We start from the raw sequence: 19,792 nt of genomic DNA, 5'->3' as shown, positions 1-19,792 counted from the left end.
CATAGACTTATACTAAGCCATGTTATAGACAAAGCATAATACATTTAAAGAAATGCATAATCAAAATAAAATTAGGAGAACATGCTAGTGTCTTCTTAATGTCTTTGTGTCATTCGGCTTGGGTGTCCCTCCAGACAGAAGTTAAATGTTTTCTATATTACAAAAAGAGCTGTTCATTACAGAAAACATCAACTGCGTACTTATCAAAGATAATCTCATGTCTAGCCATGAGAATGTTCTGCCTATTTTGCCTGTGTCTCCAGCCAAGAGCTCAAAGAGCTCATTAGACTTTATCAAGTTCCCACTAATGAACTCCACAGTCCAGTTTGTAGGTCTGCTACCATGAGTATCATGAACACAGTTTTGGTCCTATCTTGGGTTTGACTAAAAGGGACCTGAGACAGCAAGACCAAGTAATGCAGAAGCATGGAGGGAAGCATGGAGGAAAGACACCTTTCTCCTATAATGCCGTATGTAAAGTATTTGAACCATGCCATTTCAGAATAATTGGTACTGGGTTTTTTTTCTCTTGAGTTGACCTTCCACTTCTGAAATTGCACCTATTCCTACTATTCAATTATCAGAGAATCATAATCATAGAATCACAGAATCATAAAATGGTTTGGGTTAGAAGGGACCTTTAAAGATCACCTAGTTCCAAACCCCTAATGTTGCAAGGGACATCTTTCACTGGACCAGGTTGCTCAAAGCCCCATCCAACCTGGCTTTTAGCGTTTCCAGGGATGAGGCACCCACAACTTGTCTGGACAACCTGTTCCTGTACCTCACCACCCTCACAATAAAGAATTTCTTCCTAATATCTGATCTAAATCTACCCTATTTCAGTTTAAAATTGTCACCTCTTGTCCTATCACTACACTCACTGATAAAGATGCCCTCCTCATCTTTCTTATAGGCCCCTTTAGGTACCAGAAGGCTGCTATAAGGTCTCCCCAGGCACTTCTCTCCTCCAGGCTGAACAAGCCCAGCTCTCTCAGCCTGTTCTCACAGCAGAGCTGTTCCAGCCCTCTCATAATTTCTGTGGCCTCCTCTAGACCCTCTCTAGCAGGTCCATGTCTTTCCTGCACTGAGGGCTCCAGAGCTGGACACAGGACTCCAGGTGGGGTCTCACCAGAGCAGAGCAGAGGGGCAGAATCACCTCGCTCAACCTGCTGGCCATGCTCCTTTTGATGCAGCCCAGGATGCTATTGGCTTTCTTAAGTTATTCATACTGTAACCTAAACAGAACTTCTAAAAATTATAGTCTTGTATCTAAAAGTGATTTTTTAATATTCTTTGGAAGGAAAACATTAAGTTGAGCTGTAATGAAGTCTGCCACTTTTTCTATTCAGAATTGTAGGCTTTGAGTTTCTGTACATTTTTAAGTCCAGTATGCCTTTCACTAACTCTCTGCCCAACAGCCATTTTAATATCTATAAAGTCAACAAATCAAACCAATGTGAATGCAGTTTGTGGCATTCTCCCAGGGTCTGTGTCCATGCTCCTGCCTCATTCTAATTCTGCAACAACTGCTTTCTGCTAGTGTCAGTAGGCAAAATATATTGACATGGTGTCATATAGAAACTTGGTATTTGTTTTCAGAGGGTTGGAAGAATCGAGACAGACAGATATTCAAAAGACATATCCAGATCTGACAGAGGACCCATTAGTGGTGGAGGAACAAGTCAAAATGAGACACAGATGTGTGTGAAGTCTGAAGTGGTAAAGCATTTTATCACAGTATTTATTACCGCTACACAAAGGCTTGGGGTATAAATCAATGTAGCACATCAGTGCTAGAACTAGGACACCACTAGCACTCTGCCCATATTTTACATAATGAACTTTCCTGTGGGACTCATTTATTCCCACACCTCTTTCCCTTATCATTTTCTGACATTTTTTACTGTAAGTGTGACTTTTCAAGTACTACAGGTAAACTAAATACACTCGTGACATCAGGTACTTCACTGAATAAAGACCTATAGTAGAGTTGTAGGTCCTGATCTATAATGGACGAGAAACCCTTCTATTAACCTGTAGAATTCACTTCCATTTCACACAAACAGTGATGATAGAACAAAAAACTTGATGCTGTTTTTCCTTATGCCTTCTGCTTGCAAACTCTAAACATTCATTTAAAAGCTCTGAATCCAAGTAGAAATCGGTACTGCATAAACCTGAAACATATACAGTTTTATTATATCAAGTTACCTAAAATGTAAAAAATGAGTTCAGTGACCTAAGTCTTGGCAAGCAATGAAATTATAGTTTGTGATGTGTTCTCCGCAAACACATGGGTAGAAAAATTTTGGTTGCAGTAATGCTTACAGGCCATGCACACATCCCACCCCACCTAATTTGCCATCTGGTTTATACAGAGGATGGCACACATATTAATGGAGGGAGGGATGAGCATGTGTGTATGTTCTTCATAACTTGATTGTCTCTGATTACTGGGAAAGTGCTGTTTTTCTTGCAGAGCAGTCACACATAGAATCACATTGAGCAACTCCAAGAAATCGCCTCTCTTATGTTGATAATAACCTGAATATATGTTTTCAGTGTCCCTCAGACTGCATGTCAACCAGAGACTCTGTTGTTGGATCCAACAGACAGAACCTCCCCAACACTGCAGCACCTGTTATATGTGAGAGGAGTGTTAGAGGTAGATGATGCACAGGTGTTAAAAATTAAGATATTTTTTAGTTGGGTTACTGATGTACTTACCTGAAGCTCTGTAGACTGTATACTCTAATTACTGTCAGAAAATGACATTAACAGCCTGGTTATTGCAATACCAATCATCAACACATTCTACTTTTGGAAATATCTTCATCTTTAAAAGTTTATTGAATTGACAGGAACAACCATAGAGACTACCTGATTGTCTTAGCCATATGCGAGGCAGAAAAAAAATGCAATGGGATTTAAAACTTTTGATGTGTGGTTATTGATGGAGTGCAAGGCTTACAGGGGAAGGAAAAAGAGAAATCCACTGAAAAATGGAGTCTTTCTTCAGGAAAGAAACTTAACATTGTGCAACTTAGAATACTACTTCTTGGCTGCCCAACGTGCCTTAGTTAGGTAATTGCTCTTTTAATGGCACCAAATGTCCTAAACTCACTGAAGTTGGGACTTCTAGAAGGGATGGTAATGAAGAAACAGGCTTAGTTGAAAAAATACGTCCATTTGCCCAGGTTGGTCTGCCTGGCAGCACCCTGTTCTGGGAGCTGAAGCCCTTCTCACTGGACAAATCAAATAGAGTGACTCATTGAGCTACCAGATGCAGAGGATGAAAAGCATAATCTTACTAAGTCAAGTGGCAGCAGCTTAGCATCATCAAGAGCATTAACTTAGGGGCGGGTGGTAAAGCAATGCTTTGTATGGCATTCACTGGCTTGTATTTGCCATGTGTCAGAATAGCGGGAATGCTGCTCTCACTTTGAATGCAGAAACATCAGACACTAAGACTTTCTGGGAAAGGTGCAAACCCTTTGCCAATGGCAAGTCATGCATAAGAATGATCCAACTTCTAGAATCTGCTAAGTGCTTGTTTTTATAGTATTCACTGTGAGTCTTTGCTGTGCGATATAAATGCTGTGAGGTTTAAATGTAACTACTTCTATGTTTATACACTCCTAAAATTACATTCGGCCCTTTGAAGGCAACTGTGAGGCCGATGTGGCCCCCAGTGAAAATGAGTTTGACAGCCCTGGACTAGATGATCTCCAGAGGTCCCTTCCAACCCTAGCCATTCTGTGATTCTGTGAGTCAGCCTGCTCAAGCCAGACTGCTGTCAGTGATGGAGGTCCATGCTTTCTTTACACTAACGCTTCAACCTCTGTTACTTATAGAACTTAAAACTAGAAAGTAAATGTTGAGAAATTTCAGGTGATCAGCTCTAACAGAAGCCTCCTCTGAGAAGGAGCTTTGTTTTTCATAGTGGAGTAAAATTTTTACTCAACAGAGCTCCATGCAGAGAAGCAAATTATTTTCCTTCGACTAAAATGTATTGGGCATAGACTTATTGAAAGCAAAGACTAAAAAAGTATGAATTGATTGCAGGAGATGAAATCTGCGGCAGCTAAACTTGCCTGCCATTTCATTAATTTCTGGTGGCAGAGACCTGTCCTTTTGCTTGGCGTGCAATAGAAAACTAAATAAAGGTCATATTCATGGCTCTCTAAGACAGCAAATCAGGACATTAAGTGCTGGAGAGTTGGGGAAAGGAATTCACCTTCTGTTTTCGTAGCCTGATGTAAGACAAATGGTCTTTCATATTACCATTAGAATGACTGAAGAGTGAAGAATTACAAAGACTATCTGCTGGGCTACTGAAGTGTCAATAATATTTCTAATTCCAAGACATGCCAAAGAATTGAATTATGCATATTGTGCAGGTCAAACAGTGAAATCAATTTCAGTTGCATGACTGGGGAGGTAAGGTTAGCCTTCCAAGCCTTGCAGCATTATGCTGTTCCCCTCTGCTGCAGTTTGGAGGTGTCATTCATCTTGAGCCCTCTGCAGTGGTATGTATCACTCAACTTCTGAACACCAGAGTAAGGCAGAGGCAACTCGTGACCTGCACTACCTTGTAATTTTTGTGACCAATGTTTAAAGAAGTCTGGTAGAGACATATTAGCCAAGTATCTCATACCCAGTTTTTATTTTCCTGTTAATCTTGAAGAAGTGAACACTCACCTAAATGATTCAAAAATAGTTTCTCTAGTATATTTAAGCTTATGAAATTATTTTATCTGCTTATGAAATTTGTTGTGCTCATTTACACTGTAACACTGTAATCTAGGTTGAGGCATATATTCACCTTCTAGAGTTATACACTGTTTTCTGGTTTTAAATCAAGAATTCCATTTCGCTGTTTTCAGTGGAGTTGCATTTGTTTCATATCAGCAGAAATCAGCATGTATGAAATGAATATATATAAAAAAACTCCTGTTTAATCCATAACCACAGAAATCTTCTTCTTGTCCCACAATTCCTAAGCTTTCCTACAAGAGATGCAAACAATTTCTGGAACATACTAAATAATACTGAAAATCAATTAAGCTGTTTTTACAAATATTAGTCATATCATTTGAACACTTCTGATGTCTGGTAAGGAATCTGAATATTATGATTAGGTATATAAGATGAGGAAAAGTGATTTATTCTGTCTTACTACCACAAAGGCCTGTTGCAATTCTAGAGGAACATCTCCATCAGCTAAACTATATTGATATTATTGATTTATGTGTTAAAAGATATTATTATGCAAGGAAAGTATTTGATTATGTTTATATCTGGCCGTTTACCTCTCAATTACACTCAGGTTCCTTAGCTTAGGCAAAGTCAGATAAAACAGTGAAGTTCTAAAGTAGTTGAAGAAAAACCTTAATAATGGATTTTATATGGCAGTCAATTTTTTGAGCTGAAATAAATCAGGTCCTATCAGTAACTGTGAAGGTTCTGCTGTGACATTCTGAGAGAAGTAGCAATCAAGATATTGATACAAATCAGCATTTAGAATAAATAAAATATTCTACAGCATGTGATAAAAGATTGATTAAACTCTAGTATACAATAATCACACTTGTGTGCACAGTTAAATGACAGTTTTTAAGAGACTCCAGATACTTCATCTTGAGATAAATTGACTTTTATTTTTAGGGAGAGAGTGATTCCTCTTTATAATAAATGTATAAAAGTGCAATATCTTAAATATTTACTGCATGCAAGTCTTTTTTTGTTAGCATCATATAAAGTAATCTTATGTAATAACTTATCTCTGCAAGAATACATTTGAACTTATTGGCCAATTAATGCATCTCCAGTTGACTGCCAGTCTGATCATTGCATTAACCACCTCATACAGGACTGTAGGAAAAAACCCAAATTTTCAGTAACATCTTGGCAAATACAGTTCTCTATTGACAATGCAAAATGACATATTAAAATGGGTATTTTGGCCCAGTTTGGCCCACGTTACCCTACTATATCCTCCAGTTGCCTGTACTACGGCTACAGTGTTATAGTTTTGTTTTCCAAAACACCTGTCCACAAGGCTAATTGGATCTGCCCCTGATGACAGGAACTTTCTGAAGCTATTCTTTTTCACAATTTGTCTTTAATTTAGCCAGTATAAGCAATTCTTGAATCATTACCAGAACTAAATCTGATACGTCAAGCAACCTTCTCTTTATGGCAAACAGGACAAAGGAAATATACAGAAAATTAATCAGAACAAGATGGCAGAAGGAACATGAAATACGACTAAGCAAAAAGTGCGGTCTTCTTCAGCTGCATTACACTTCATCAATTGTTCAGTTTTAGCAGACCAATTCACATTTAATTCACAAGGATCAGAAAGTTTTCCAGAGTGTACGCGCATAAAGCAGTGCTGTGAAAATATTCTGTTTCGATGGCAGGAAGCAATTAAGGGGTGTAATAGATGAGTATGAATGGAGAAGGAAGGACTGCCTTGGACAGGAACACAGCAGACCTTGAATGTCATGCATGGTGACAACACATTTTAAATACCTTAAGATGGATTTTTTTTTTTTTAAGCTCTTACAGGAAACGGATAATTTTTTTTTTTCGTGTGAGACAAAAGAAAGCCCAGTTATTATATTTCTTCATCCCCAACACCAAGCGTGACTTGCTGGCTTCAGTCTGACTACAGTTGGGTTTAGTCCATATATACAGACACTTGTTAAAGGGGAAGAGAAAAGAATTTTCCTTGTCCTATCATTCCCTCATTATATATTTTTTTCAGGATAAAAATGCAATCAGGACCTTTCAAAGTGAAAAGAGCAATCCTTCCAAGCCGGAATAGCTAAAAAATAGCCCATGAAGTGCATAAAATGAAGGTTTTATTAATAGATACTACATGTTTCTTAGGACTAGATTTTAAAGGGAGGGGAATGGTACTCCTTTTTTTTCCTAGCTTCTAAGGCTTTTGGCCACACAATTCTACCTCTTCCTTTCAGTCAGCTCAGCACTTGTCTCATCCATTGATTAGCCAAATTGCCCAGAACCCCTGAAAACTTGACTACTAAAGCAGCCGAGCAGAGTGTGGTTTCTCACCCAGGCTACTGGCTGGCCAAGTGGAGGGGGAGGGAAAACCACAAGTGGCTGCGAGCCAGGAACCGAGGAGGTCCGGGAGCTCTTTTCGGTAGCTGCGAGAGGGGTCAGCTGCCTCGATACCAAATGCTGGTACCAGATGCGTTCCTGAGGAGCTGGCAACTGTGTATTTTGTGGTGGTCTACAAATACGCTGCAAGTCCGAGGTGCGTGGGACAGGATCCTACAAAGTGGTTGGCAATTGGGTGATACAATCATAGTATTTGACGTAGGGTTTTATCACAACTATGCACAAATTTACCACATAGTTTCTACATCTATTTCACGTATCTAAATATCACCACTTGCACTGTATTTTTTTTGACGTTATCTTCACTGAGACATAAAAAATAAATCCTTCCCCACTGATTCTGCAACAGGAAAGAAAAATCAGGAACCATTCACTCAAATCCTTGCTTAGGCAAACTGTTTGGACTCCAAGAATCTTCCTTAAACTGTTGCAATCACACAATAGAGAACAAAATAATTTTTGCAATTGGCCTGAAATTCTGTTTCTTCAGTAATGAAGGTTTGAGATGCACTGACTGTTGACCAGATATGAGCCAGACTCCTGAAAAGCAACATGTGGGCATCTCTCTGTTATTTCTACCATCACAGACGCGAACAAAAAGATCAAAGAAAATGGTTTGCTCTTGCAGTACTACTGCAATCAGCCAAAATGCTTAAGAAATTCACCTCGCCGTCTACACATTCTGAGTTTTCTATTAGTGAGATATAGACTATTATTTATTTTCCCCCATGCTTTCGAGTTTCTGTTGTACACCAGCCAAAAAACCCCTTTAATAATACTGTCAAATGTCTGTTTCCACTGTAACAAACCTTAATGTTCTGAATGTTCTGGCTGTAATAAAGATATTCTAGAAATTTTAATATTTAGACTATGAGAAGAGAGCACATATAATTAAAAAGTAATAATGGAATGATACATCTAGCCAACATTTATCATGTTAAGAAGCATTTTGGGAGAACAATAAGCTCAAATAATATTTCAGAAAAGCTGAAGTTCAAGGAATGAAGATACTATGGTACGAAGTTATGGCCAAAAATATTGTATTTTTAACCAGCAACATTTTTGAGGGGCAGCAACTATACAATATTAGTTTTTTCTCCAAAGAACCTATTTCTGTCCCTCAAACAACACACAATACATGCATTTAAATGACACTTTAAGAACAGCAAATATGATCTTTATTTTTAAATACTGCAAATTTAAAAACGTATCTGACAACCCCCCACCGCAAAAAAAAAGGAAAGAAAAAAAAAAAAAAAAAGGAAGTTTGGTCAAAAAAGGATTTCTGCAGCATGGTAAATGAGGAATCCAGCAACAGACTTCAGCTTAGACTGTATTTTGAGAGGAAAAAACCCAAATGAACAGATTTACAGTGATGGATCTGGCTGACTGTATTTTTCACATTATCCACAAAATCTCCCTCTATTCCCTTCTTTCCTGCAGCATGGCTACTGTGAAAAAGCTTGAGTGAAGCTTACAGCAAAATCCCTTTAACTAGCTAAATAGTGACCCTCAATGTGGTGTTGACTACACGGGACTGTTTCTGGTTTGACTGATAAAACTCAAAATGTTACCGGTAACCAAAAGCCAAAAAAGAGGAAGTATTGGTAGCTCCTTTTCTCAAACTAAACGTATGGTTTTGCAAGATCTCTACTGAACTAACAAACTGGACAGGGACAGATGGTTTTACTTGTTTAATATGTACTAAATTCTAGAATTTACGGTTTATGTTAAAACAGGGGTCATATTTACAAAAGTGTTAATTTCTAAAATACTGTAGTTAATTACCTACACCAGGAGATTTTAACTTCCTAACTTAGGACAGTCTCTCCAAAACTTATTTACTTCACTGGTCTCTCAGCTAGAGGTAGGTCATTTGGAGGCCTTGTCAATATGCTCTGCATATTAACATTAGTTCACTAACATATTTAATAATCTGCAGGATAATCATGTACAGAGCTCCAAGAACAGCAGCACATATAATAAATTAATTGGGTAAATTTTATTTTTTCATGTCGGTTAACATGTCTCTGCTTTCCCCTAATATTTCATTCTTTTGTGAAGAATGTGTAACAAGGAAAGGGTTATGAGGTTGAGTAATCTGAAAGTCTTCTGCACCTTACCACCAAAGGCTGGGAGTCTAGCAATGTCTTTATATGCAGCCCTTTTCCCCCCATTTAGAGTTTTTGCAAATCATGCAGTCAATTCTGACTGATATCCAGCATAAAAAGTCTCTTCTCCACTTTCAAACTTAAAAAAGTGATTCACAATCATGTGGCAGTATGATTAAAAATTACAGTCCATACACCTTGACAATCAAGAGTCTGAATTATAAAAAGTAAACTGCCCTTATAGCTGCATCATTCTATATATGTAAGGACAGCGCCAGTTAATTGTTGAAAAAGGCGTTTAAGGTTTCCGTAAAACACGTATTACAGCTTTCTTGTGCTAGTGAACATATAGAATACACAGGTTCCCAAGACGTTCTCCTTCCCTCCTCCCCCATTTGTGACATTCAGTGAAATCGCATAATTTTGGCAAAGTTAAAAGGGTTTCTGTCTTGATGTTTTTTGCCTTCAGCATCATGTTAGAGGCACAAACTTCTGGACTCAAGCACTATAAGGCATAGTAGAAACCACTAATTAAAACAACAGCAACACCACCACCACAACGGAATATACTGCAAGTGGGAACAGCTGTGTCATTTAAAAAGGAAATGTTTTTGTAAACTGTCACACTGCAATGCTGTGTTAGGTGATTCATGTAAAGCTTGCCTTGGCATGCCGAATATTTTTTTTTTCCAGAACATGCTCAAATGATCTAAACATTGCCACAGGCTCAACTTACCTAAAATATACCAGAAGTAGCCCAGTGGCACACACTCTTGAAAACTTTTGCAATCACAATATAACTATAAAGCATGAGTAAACTTTTGTTTTGTTTTATACAAAATTCAGAACCACATTTCCTTCTCCCTCACCCGATATCCCATAACAAAACAAATTAAACAAACAAATCAACCCAAACCTTTGTTAGACACCACTGTCTTATTTTTTTCTTTTTTTTTTTTGTTTTGCTACAGTTCCATTTATAGCACTGAATCCAGTGTGGGCAATGTATTCCCAGGCTAAAAGAAGAGATATTATCAACAGTGGAACTGTGAAAACAGAAGCTCTGTTGCATTTATAGCAAGATCAGGACCTATTTTGTAATGCTGTAAGTAAGAGCCACTGCTCTGATCCCCTATTCAGAATGTCAGTGTCACTTTTTATAACCTAGATCTACCTGCTTTAGCTTTATTAAATAAAATGCTTTAACTTCTTAAAATCATTAAAAATAGTGACTTTTTGGTTGTTGTTGTTATATCTAAGGTTTCTGCAGTTTCTGAAAGACTGATTGATCTGATGTTCTGTATTTATTCATGGTACTTTCAGGGCAACAGCATGTAACCATTAGTACCTATGTACAATGGTTTGAAATATCATTAAATTTCCTTTTCTAATAAAGCCTACCAGAAAAGTAAAAGTAACGTAACATGAATCTGCCAAATATAAATTAAATTTATATTTAAAAGCTTATGTTCCAATCCTGGACATAATGGCGTAAATACTTCTAATAAGACTGGTTTCTACACCTGTTTAAAGCCCTGACAAGATTTAAGCATTATTTTGAATGTGAATGGCCTCTGCCTAGGTGTCTCCAATTTACTTCTATTCAGGAATGTGCAAATGATTTTATACAGCACAATGCTAGTACCGCTCTGTACTAATTTTTTTGTTTTGTAAATAAAAAACAACAACAAATCCCTAGTCAGAAATAAACTGACAAAATTTACATTCTTCTCTCTTAAAAAAGTAAATAAAATAACATTATTTAAAATGTGAATTAGCTATAAGACATACAATACAATTACATAGATACATATCAATACAGCACATTCAATTTGCCAAAAATTAATGATTACAAAGCCAATATGGATGCTGCCATATATATATATAGATGTATGTACAATGATTATAGCATTCAAAATTGCACTATACCTACAACCAGTTTTAAATTACAAGGTGTTTTAAGAGGGAGCAAAAAATAGTGACTGTTATTGTTTTGGAGTTGGGAGGGTTAAGGATGAAAAATATCTCATTAGTATTTATTGTTAACTTTGGTAATCAACTAATAAGTCATTATTTTTTCCACCTCCCATCTGCTGCTATGAGGCAGCAATTTCTGTGTTAAGTGCACTCTAGTGCTACTTGTCTTTGCAGATAATCAATCCAATTATGTGTCTGAACTCTGAGTTTTCTGTAGCTTGCTAGCAATCATGCACCTGGTCAAAAAACACCTTTCAACCTAAGCTGCAGAATAAAGGCTCATCAATGTGTGCTGCATTTTTGTTGTTAAAAAATTGCACATTTAAATTTCAAGAATGATTTTCTGTTTCATTTACATTAATAAATCTTTTCTTAAGAAGATTGAGAGAGGCTATTTTGCATGAAAGCCTATCAAATGTCTGTGAATCAGTTAACAAGCAACCTTATCAAGAAAGGTTCCTGAACATGGTCTCTCATCAATAGTTTCTTGTTGTACAACTAAAGGTGCCTTGATATTGTTACAGAAAACAATCTCATGCCATGTCTGACATAAGGAGAGATTTAAACTGTCTTTAGATTAGTAGACCACATGCGTGTGCATGGTGCACCTTGTAGCATATTCTCTCACACTGTTGGTTTTGACATTAGAAAATGGAACACTTTCTAAAAAAGGGAACATATGAGCTGAAACTGTTTGTTTATCATTTGGCAGTTGACTCAATCAGGTCAGTTCCCAGTCCATCAGTTTGGCATTTCAATTGGTATCTTACGTTTCAAGAGCGTTGGTTTTATAAAAAGCCAGATTTGGCAATATTAATTTTATACAATAAAAATAATTTTTCTACTGTGGAAAAAGAACACTTAAAAAAGCTCTAACTTAAGAAAAAAACCCCACACAACTGAAAAAAACCCACTGTTTCAGGCTGTAGCCACTGGGGAAAATGTAGTGTCTGTGACATTTCTATTTGGCATTTGTGAATAAAAGAAGAGAGAAAAAAATGGCACACAGCAATTGAAAAGAGATTCTAACAAATTCCGTGTACATCCCAAGTTGTGTCTTAATTATTTCATTACTGTCTTCTATGCACCTTTCCGAACTGTGAAAATATGGTTAAATTTAACATCCCTAGACATCTATAATTCTATTTTGCAATCCCAATATTCTAGTCCCAAAAGTGAAGACAGAATGAAGACACTCATGTCACGAATTTAAAAATCACAGTATCAATACTTTTGATCCTTCAGAGAAAGAACATACCGTAAAATTAGAATTATTGATTATTTAAATTCTGATGATAGCGTTTTCCTGACCAAATCACTCAACAGAAAATATTTCACCCAGGAACACGACTGGAAATAAAAGGCCATTGTACCTTGTAAAAGATAAGGGGGCAAAGGAAGGAGGGAGAGAGAAACGGTCAGGGAAAGAGGAAACCAGCTTGATTTTGCTTCAATAGCAAAAAACTGCTATCTTTTGAAAATGTATGACTGAGAATTTAAAACACATTGAGTCACAAGGTTTTGCCTAAAAAATGAGGAAATGTGCTGTGAATGTACTTCAGCATCTTTTGGTTTTCCTCCATATAGTTTAAATAAAATCATAATATTAACTACAAACTCTGTGGACATTCACAGAGTCCAGGCCGGCAATAAATTAGTATTATGCAAATTGTTTTCACAGATAATACAGTCCCTCTTGTATATCTTTAATCATGCCAGGTTGGTTTTGGAGGGCCTCCTAGGCATAGTTAGACCAGGTTGTACTCCTTCAGGTTTAACTGTAGGATTGTGTCCTTGACAGCAGCAAAGACGAAGCGGATATTCTCTGTGTCTGTAGCGCACGTGAAGTGGGAGTAGATAATTTTGTCACTGTCTGGATTCAGGTCTACAAACATCTTCAGGATGAACTCTCGTGCTGCTTGTGCATCCCGTTGTGGTCCTGATAATTAAGAAGATAAAGTCAGTTTTCTTAGAGTTGATTCAATATTTGAACTTCTTCAACAGAAAACAAGAGTCAGTCCGTGCTCCTCATGTAAGAGAAGACAGAGAACTTTTTACTAATCAGTAGTACCATATAGTGGCTACTTTCTTCCTGGTATGAACTATGAAAAATAAAGATAGAAGGAAATTTCAGAAGTTCATAAAATCAGAGCTATCATGTCAAAGCTGCTCCTTTCCTGTTGACTATACTCTTTCTTCAGTAAGATAGTGTGTATAACAGGTGATTTATAACCGCAAGGAATGAAAAATGAAGAACTAGCAATAATAATAGATCTTTAAAAATGTTAATAGCATTGGTGAATGTTCAGTCTACACTTACTATACCTAAATTATACTTAAGTTCTTTAAGCACTGCAACACTTACTAGTTTTAGGAGAATTTTAATAGGTAGCATAGTGAAGTTATATCCTGAGCTGGTCTGACACAGTCACCGATAGAACTTTATTTACTGTAGCGATAATAAAATACACATGCTCTGCAGCTGAAGCTGTTTGATTGCAAAAGGCTCATGTTCTAACAAATCTCTTATTATCTAAATTACGTTTGATAATGATCCTCTCAGATCTGAATTAAGGTTGCAGAGTCTACGTAACCAAACCACGTGTTCAGCTTTACGGAAGACAGAAGGTAAAGTAATGACTTCCAGCCTGGAACAGTGAGGATTAATTCACGTTCACAGCCAAAAGAGCAGTGCAGGAGCAAGAACATTAGCAACAAGCTGCTGAATTCCATTCCACTATTCCACTGCCACTTCCAAAAGCCATTATTGCCTTGTTCTCCACTTTCTGGAATGTGGGTTTCTACAGAACACGCATGTTTTCTGTGCTGCCTCATTCTTTTAGTCCTGGTGCTGTTACATGGCAATATAAATACCAGCGTCAAGCTGTTACATGCAGCTCTGTCCCTCAGCAGTTATGAAATCTGTACTTTGGAGGACATCCCATGCCCATATATTTTTCAACAATCGGATAATAAACCTCATTTTTTAATACTTCAAGCTTACTATTGCTAACATTTCCAATTTGGATTACTCCATAAAACTTTACGTAGGGAATGCATGGAGGAGAAATCACATACTTTCTGGTGTGCTGCAAATCCATGTGGAAGGGGACTAAGAGTCTGCAATATACGGATGTATGCACATGAACATATATGTACATACATACGCATACACAGATTACACATTTCCTGAGATTTAGATATGTAAACAGATCATAAGCACTCTGAAGCAGGACAGAGGACTGTTCAACACTTCCACAGCTTCTAAAACAACAGGGTCTAGCCTTTGGCCTGGTCACTGCGACTCTACACAAACAGCAGCAACAGTAAGTCTCACACTACCACAAATAAATTTCCAATATTTTTGAAGAAAACTCCGAGACTTTCAAAGACAACCATTTCTTCAAAATAAACCACTTACTGTTATAAACAACTTCCCAGAATTTTGTTAAACAGTTTCATAGTAGATAGACAGAGCACTCTCTCAAAATCTACTGCACTCTTCAAAGCCTGTATCCAAAATTGCTTATCTAACCACATGTCTACTGACCATCATGTAATTTAAATTTTCATTTGACAGAAGTTCGAGTATAGAAAACTGAGGTGAGAAAGACTGTTTATGATCTCAGAAAATTAGAAAAAAAATTGAATGAGTCAATGTAAAGTAAATTTAGACTGCAAAGTAGTTGTGATCAAAGCAATTTGGAGACTTGGAAAAGAGCTGCCACACAAACCAGCTGATTTCCTGTCTGCTGCTCCCTAATCAGCAGTTTTCGAAGACTGCGTCTACATGATACATTTAAGATCAATGTAAGAAGTACTACATTGATATTTTTCTCTTCTTTCCCTCCCAGCTATGGTCACTTTTTGTCTTTGTCCTCTCCCCCTCTCCCAGCTCTTCATTTCAGTCTGTGAGTCAGTCTTTTATTACCAGCCAGGCAAGGACGTCTTCGTGCGATGCACTGACCCCTCCGCATGCCTCAGTGCTCCTTCCAATGTTGTCACAATACACGTGTTGCAGAACTGCTTAGCTTAATTTAATCAGTCCAATTTACCATCTTGGCTATCAGGTCTCACGCCTATGCTACTTTCTTCCTTATGCAGGAAAATGGATGGGAAAAGTGATCCTAATGAAAAATACCAGATTCTGATCCCACCCTCCTCCAATCTTCCCACCTTCCACATGCCCAGTGTGCTGGGACAGAAGAGGGGACTGCATGGTGACCCCTGCAAGCCACGGACCCCACCCTGCCCCCAGAAGAAATAAAATCAAACCATAACCTTTTCTATGGAGTTAAGTCCAGCAAGATTTGCAGAATTAAGAGACAAAGACTCTTGAGGACATCCAGGTCTTGGCTCCAAGAGCCCTACCAGTCTATATAATTTTTTTTTTTTTTTTTTGCTCCCCTCACCAATGGCAAAGGATATGAGAAACAAGGTTTCTTTGAGCTGAGTGGTTGAGTTCTGTCTGCTTTTTTCTGGACAAGTGTTTAACACAGGCTTTATCGTCACTTGAGTGATGATACCAGAGCAGACTGTAGAGTCTTCTCACCTTCAGGATGTCATCTAGTCAAACTGTCACATGAAGTAAACTCAAAAGAATGAGCATATATCTGTTCAACTGCCAGTTCTCTTCTGTATAGCACTATGAAACTACACTTACACTGACTCATAAATAATGTGGTCTGATACTGCAGGCTGTTTGCTGTTTCCTTCCCTCTTAAACAGGAAACAAAATGTGAATTTTGCCTATTATTACTCTCCACACTTGTGCAAGAGAGATTTAAGCTTTTATTCAGCTTTCAAATCTGCCATTCCCTCCCTGATGGGACAAAACAGATTTTCATTTTTTTAAAAACTGGAGCATTTAGTTCTCCTGATCTCTTATTGTATGAGTTTGATTTTTCTCTGTTACCAAGGCCTCCTCTCAGTTACCTGAAAACATTTAGCTTTTTACCTCAGGAGAACTTTCTGAAAGTATAGTTTTAGTAGGAACAGCTGTACAATCCACATAATTCTTTCATGGACAAGCACATTCAACTTCACATAAACAATGTAAAATTAAAATAGAAGGAAAAAAAAAAAAGAGGTACAATAAAAGGGTGAAAGGAGTGGTACTGATTTCTCTGAGCACCACAGAGAGCTTATGAGACTTCCCCTCAGATATTCAGCCTTACACAAAACCAAAACTCAAGAAAAAAAAAGGAGACTGTGTAAAAATGAGGAATGTGTTTTTCTTTCATTTTTGCTTTTATACTTCAGCTTAAACCCTCACCCCAACTTATGAAAAAGGACAGAATGTGGTTCACTGCTAATATGACAATACTCATCTAAAAGTCAACAATTTCCCATCAAAGGTTCTGCCATTCTACCCATAATTAATGTATAAAATGAAATCCTAACAGTCTAAAAAAATCCCACAAGAGTTCAATCATATTTTAAAAATCTAGAGGATTAAAAATTACTGCAGTATAAATACAGCATGAGCTCTGATGTCATTATACTTACCATCATACTCTGGAAAATAATCAACTAGATGGGAGTACATAATTTTCTCCTCTAAGAGATCTTTTTTATTTAAGAACAGAATGACTGAAGAGTTCTGGAACCATGGATATGTGATAATTGTCCTAAAGAGTGCTTTGCTTTCTTCCATTCGATTCTGCAATTAAAAAAAGAGCAGAATTTTTGTGGTAATGAAAATATTTTTTAAAACTTTTTTGAAAGAAATTAATGCAATTTCACTTTTTTTGGCAAACAGATTCATTTCATGGTTTGCCCCTTCCTAACAATATGTAAGGTACCAGTAATTAAACTAAAAAGTAAGCAGTTAATTAAATATGCAAGCATTTTCCCTTTGCAAATTCAACCACTCAAGCGTAGCTATTCTTTAAAACACAGGTCATGAACATGGAAGCTGCAACAGGTACGTTTGTGAAGTCCAAGTACACACAGTTATGACCAGACAACAAACCCGTGGGTATTGAAATGCATGCGATTCACGGTGGAGAGAAATATACCACAACAAGACGCAATAACCAATTCAAGGTTTAAGAACATTATTTATTTTATAGGCCTTCCCTGAACTTTAAATGCAGAGTTAGATAATTCTTAGAAAGAGATCAGCTTTAAAATAGTCGCAAGCAAATTTCAAAGCTGAGAAATTTCCTCAACACCAAAGGCTTATGACATAAAATCTTAAAAATCTATAAATTGCCAGATTTGTCTCTAACATCATTGGGTCATCCTTAACTTTCATTGCTTAACTGCTCCTGAAAACCACTTTGCGTTATAGCTGAGATATAAGTGAAGCCTACAGTTCTCTTTGTAAAACCTTTTTGTCACTGTAAAATTGTTATGATTTGATACAGTTCTGAGAACTGTTAGGCTGACATAATGCCGTTACTTCAGACTCAGAACATACTGAGTTCAAAACAAGGGAATTAACTTACTCTTTTTATTATTATTATTTAAAGCTGCAGCACCCTGAAACAACATGTTTCACCATCAAATGGGGATCCAGAGAACAACAGCAAGGTGAATGCTGCAGATTCTGCTGTTCTGAGCCATGCAAGAAGCTATCAGGTAACTCAGTCTTACAACAAGTGTCTCTTTACATTTTAAAGAGATGAACATAAGCATGACGAATATGAACTTTAAAAAAACCCCAAACAAACAACAAAAAAACCCCCAAAACAAACCCTAAAAAAATTCCATTTTGTAGCAGTTGATGGTTTGGTCTCTTATGTCACCACAGAATCTTGAAGCAATTTATAAAACGTTACTGCATGCTGCAGCAGTAGGTGAACACAAATAGCCGAATCCATAGACTGAGAAACTAAGGCAGAGAAGTAAAACCTTCACTGTCTTGCGGTCAGTTCTTATGAATCACATTTCAATGGTGCCAGGATTTCATTCAGAAAGGAGAAAAACTGAAATGTCAACAGAGCTGAGCCTGAGGCCTATGTCCTTGGACAAGCTGTTAATGAGATCGTGTTTTCTTCTCAACATTCTATATACACTTGTTCTCTACACAACGCCTTACAGACTTTCACCTTCAGTGTTGATGAAATGAGAAGCAATGTCATCTTACAAACTACTGCTTAAATGACAAATATTTGCCTAAACTCATTAACACTTGGTATTTTCTAATGTGACAATCAGAAGGTGAAACAGTTCCATGACTCAATTAGCAGTCTTCTTCCACAGTACATTTATATGCTTTTGAAAACTTCTCCATAAGAAAAGTGCAGAGAAAACACAAAGAAATTACTTATGTATTGTGTGTTCCTTTTCACAAAAACCCTTCAAGAGGGCTGCAGTGTTTCCATCTATACTGTTGATTTTTTTCCCATATACATAACACAGAATTGCAAATACAAAAATCAGTAAATCAGTTTGGATAAATTTATGACCATTCCTCCAGGAAAGCACAGGAAAACTGTGTTTTGCAAACACTGCTATTAGACCCAGAGTACATTTTCATTTTCTGTTTGAAAGGGATGTCAAACAAGATGAAGCTAAAGATGAGGCTAAAGCTACATTGATATTATGCCTAAAACAATTTCTGGCATCCTATCAGCTAAGATATTAACTCTGTGAGTGCTGCATATCATAAAAACACCAGGAAACATACACAATAAAGAATATTGTGTCTTCAATGTAAGAAGAGTATGTCTTGTATTACATATTAATTATTAGTTCTGTATAATATGAATTGCATTCCACAGACTTACTTTTTCCTATTATAAATGTCTCTCAAGTCCTTTCAGATTTGATTTCAGGCATATGATTTTAAACCTCTCCTTCACAAGATATCTCCTAAGTATTCCACTCAACAGGCAGATGAGAGATGAAGCAGGTTTCCATGATTTCAGAGATAGTTCAATTAATTCAAAACCAATCTGCCAAAAAAGCACCCTACTAAGAAAGCAGTGTAAAAGAGCTGTTTGGAAAAAATGTTATATCAAAGGAAAAAATTACAGCCTTGAGAAATTTACAGAAGTGGTCAATATGTGCAGTTTAACACAACTGAAAAAAATGCTCAACTGCTTTAGAGAAAATACATAGTTCAGGACTTCAGTAACTGGTGGCAATAAAACACTACCAGATTATCCCAGCCTCGTGCACTTCAGTGTATTCATTAGTATAGTTGAAGCTTCATTTCATCCAGAAGCCACTTGCCTCCAAAAGTCATCCAGTCAGCTGTATTTCCAGGAAGAGCCATGATAAATCTGAATCTGTCTCTGATTCTGGGAGAACAGGCTTTAAAGACGCAACAGCTGTAGACTGTTGCCCTTGTTATTTTGCATTAAATTACCCCATCCTAAACAAAATTAACTGGAAGTCAGAAAATTGTGGGAAATGATAAAAAAATGCACATTATATTGCCAGAGCCCATTGAAGTAGAATTATTTCTTACAGTACAAGGATCTTGCCCTGTACCAGCTGAGGATATTGGGAAGACAAGACATTAAAGTCTTGTACACCAAATGGCAGGGCTAAGGAACAGTAACTATCTCGGTATAGGGATTATTTCAGAGTGTACATCA

The 19,792-nt window shown here is 37.1% G+C and overlaps 1 protein-coding gene across 2 annotated transcripts in view; it reads right to left on the bottom strand.

Annotated features, from left to right (window-relative positions):
- Positions 1-5,755: 5,755 nt before the first annotated feature.
- LOC136001328 (guanine nucleotide-binding protein G(q) subunit alpha) overlaps positions 5,756-19,792 on the bottom strand; it is a 139,326-nt gene continuing 125,289 nt past the window's right edge. For both annotated transcript variants that reach the window (XM_065655500.1, XM_065655501.1), the window contains 2 exons: positions 16,749-16,902; positions 5,756-13,179 (listed from right to left, as the gene is read on the bottom strand). In XM_065655500.1, coding sequence (XP_065511572.1) covers positions 12,989-13,179; positions 16,749-16,902 — 345 coding nt within the window. In that variant the 3' untranslated portion in view covers positions 5,756-12,988. The remainder of the gene's footprint in view (positions 13,180-16,748; positions 16,903-19,792) is intronic.

Source organism: Caloenas nicobarica, chromosome Z (assembly GCF_036013445.1).
Source record: "Caloenas nicobarica isolate bCalNic1 chromosome Z, bCalNic1.hap1, whole genome shotgun sequence".
Lineage (NCBI taxonomy): Eukaryota > Metazoa > Chordata > Aves > Columbiformes > Columbidae > Caloenas > Caloenas nicobarica.
This window is presented reverse-complemented; position numbering and strand designations above follow the sequence as displayed.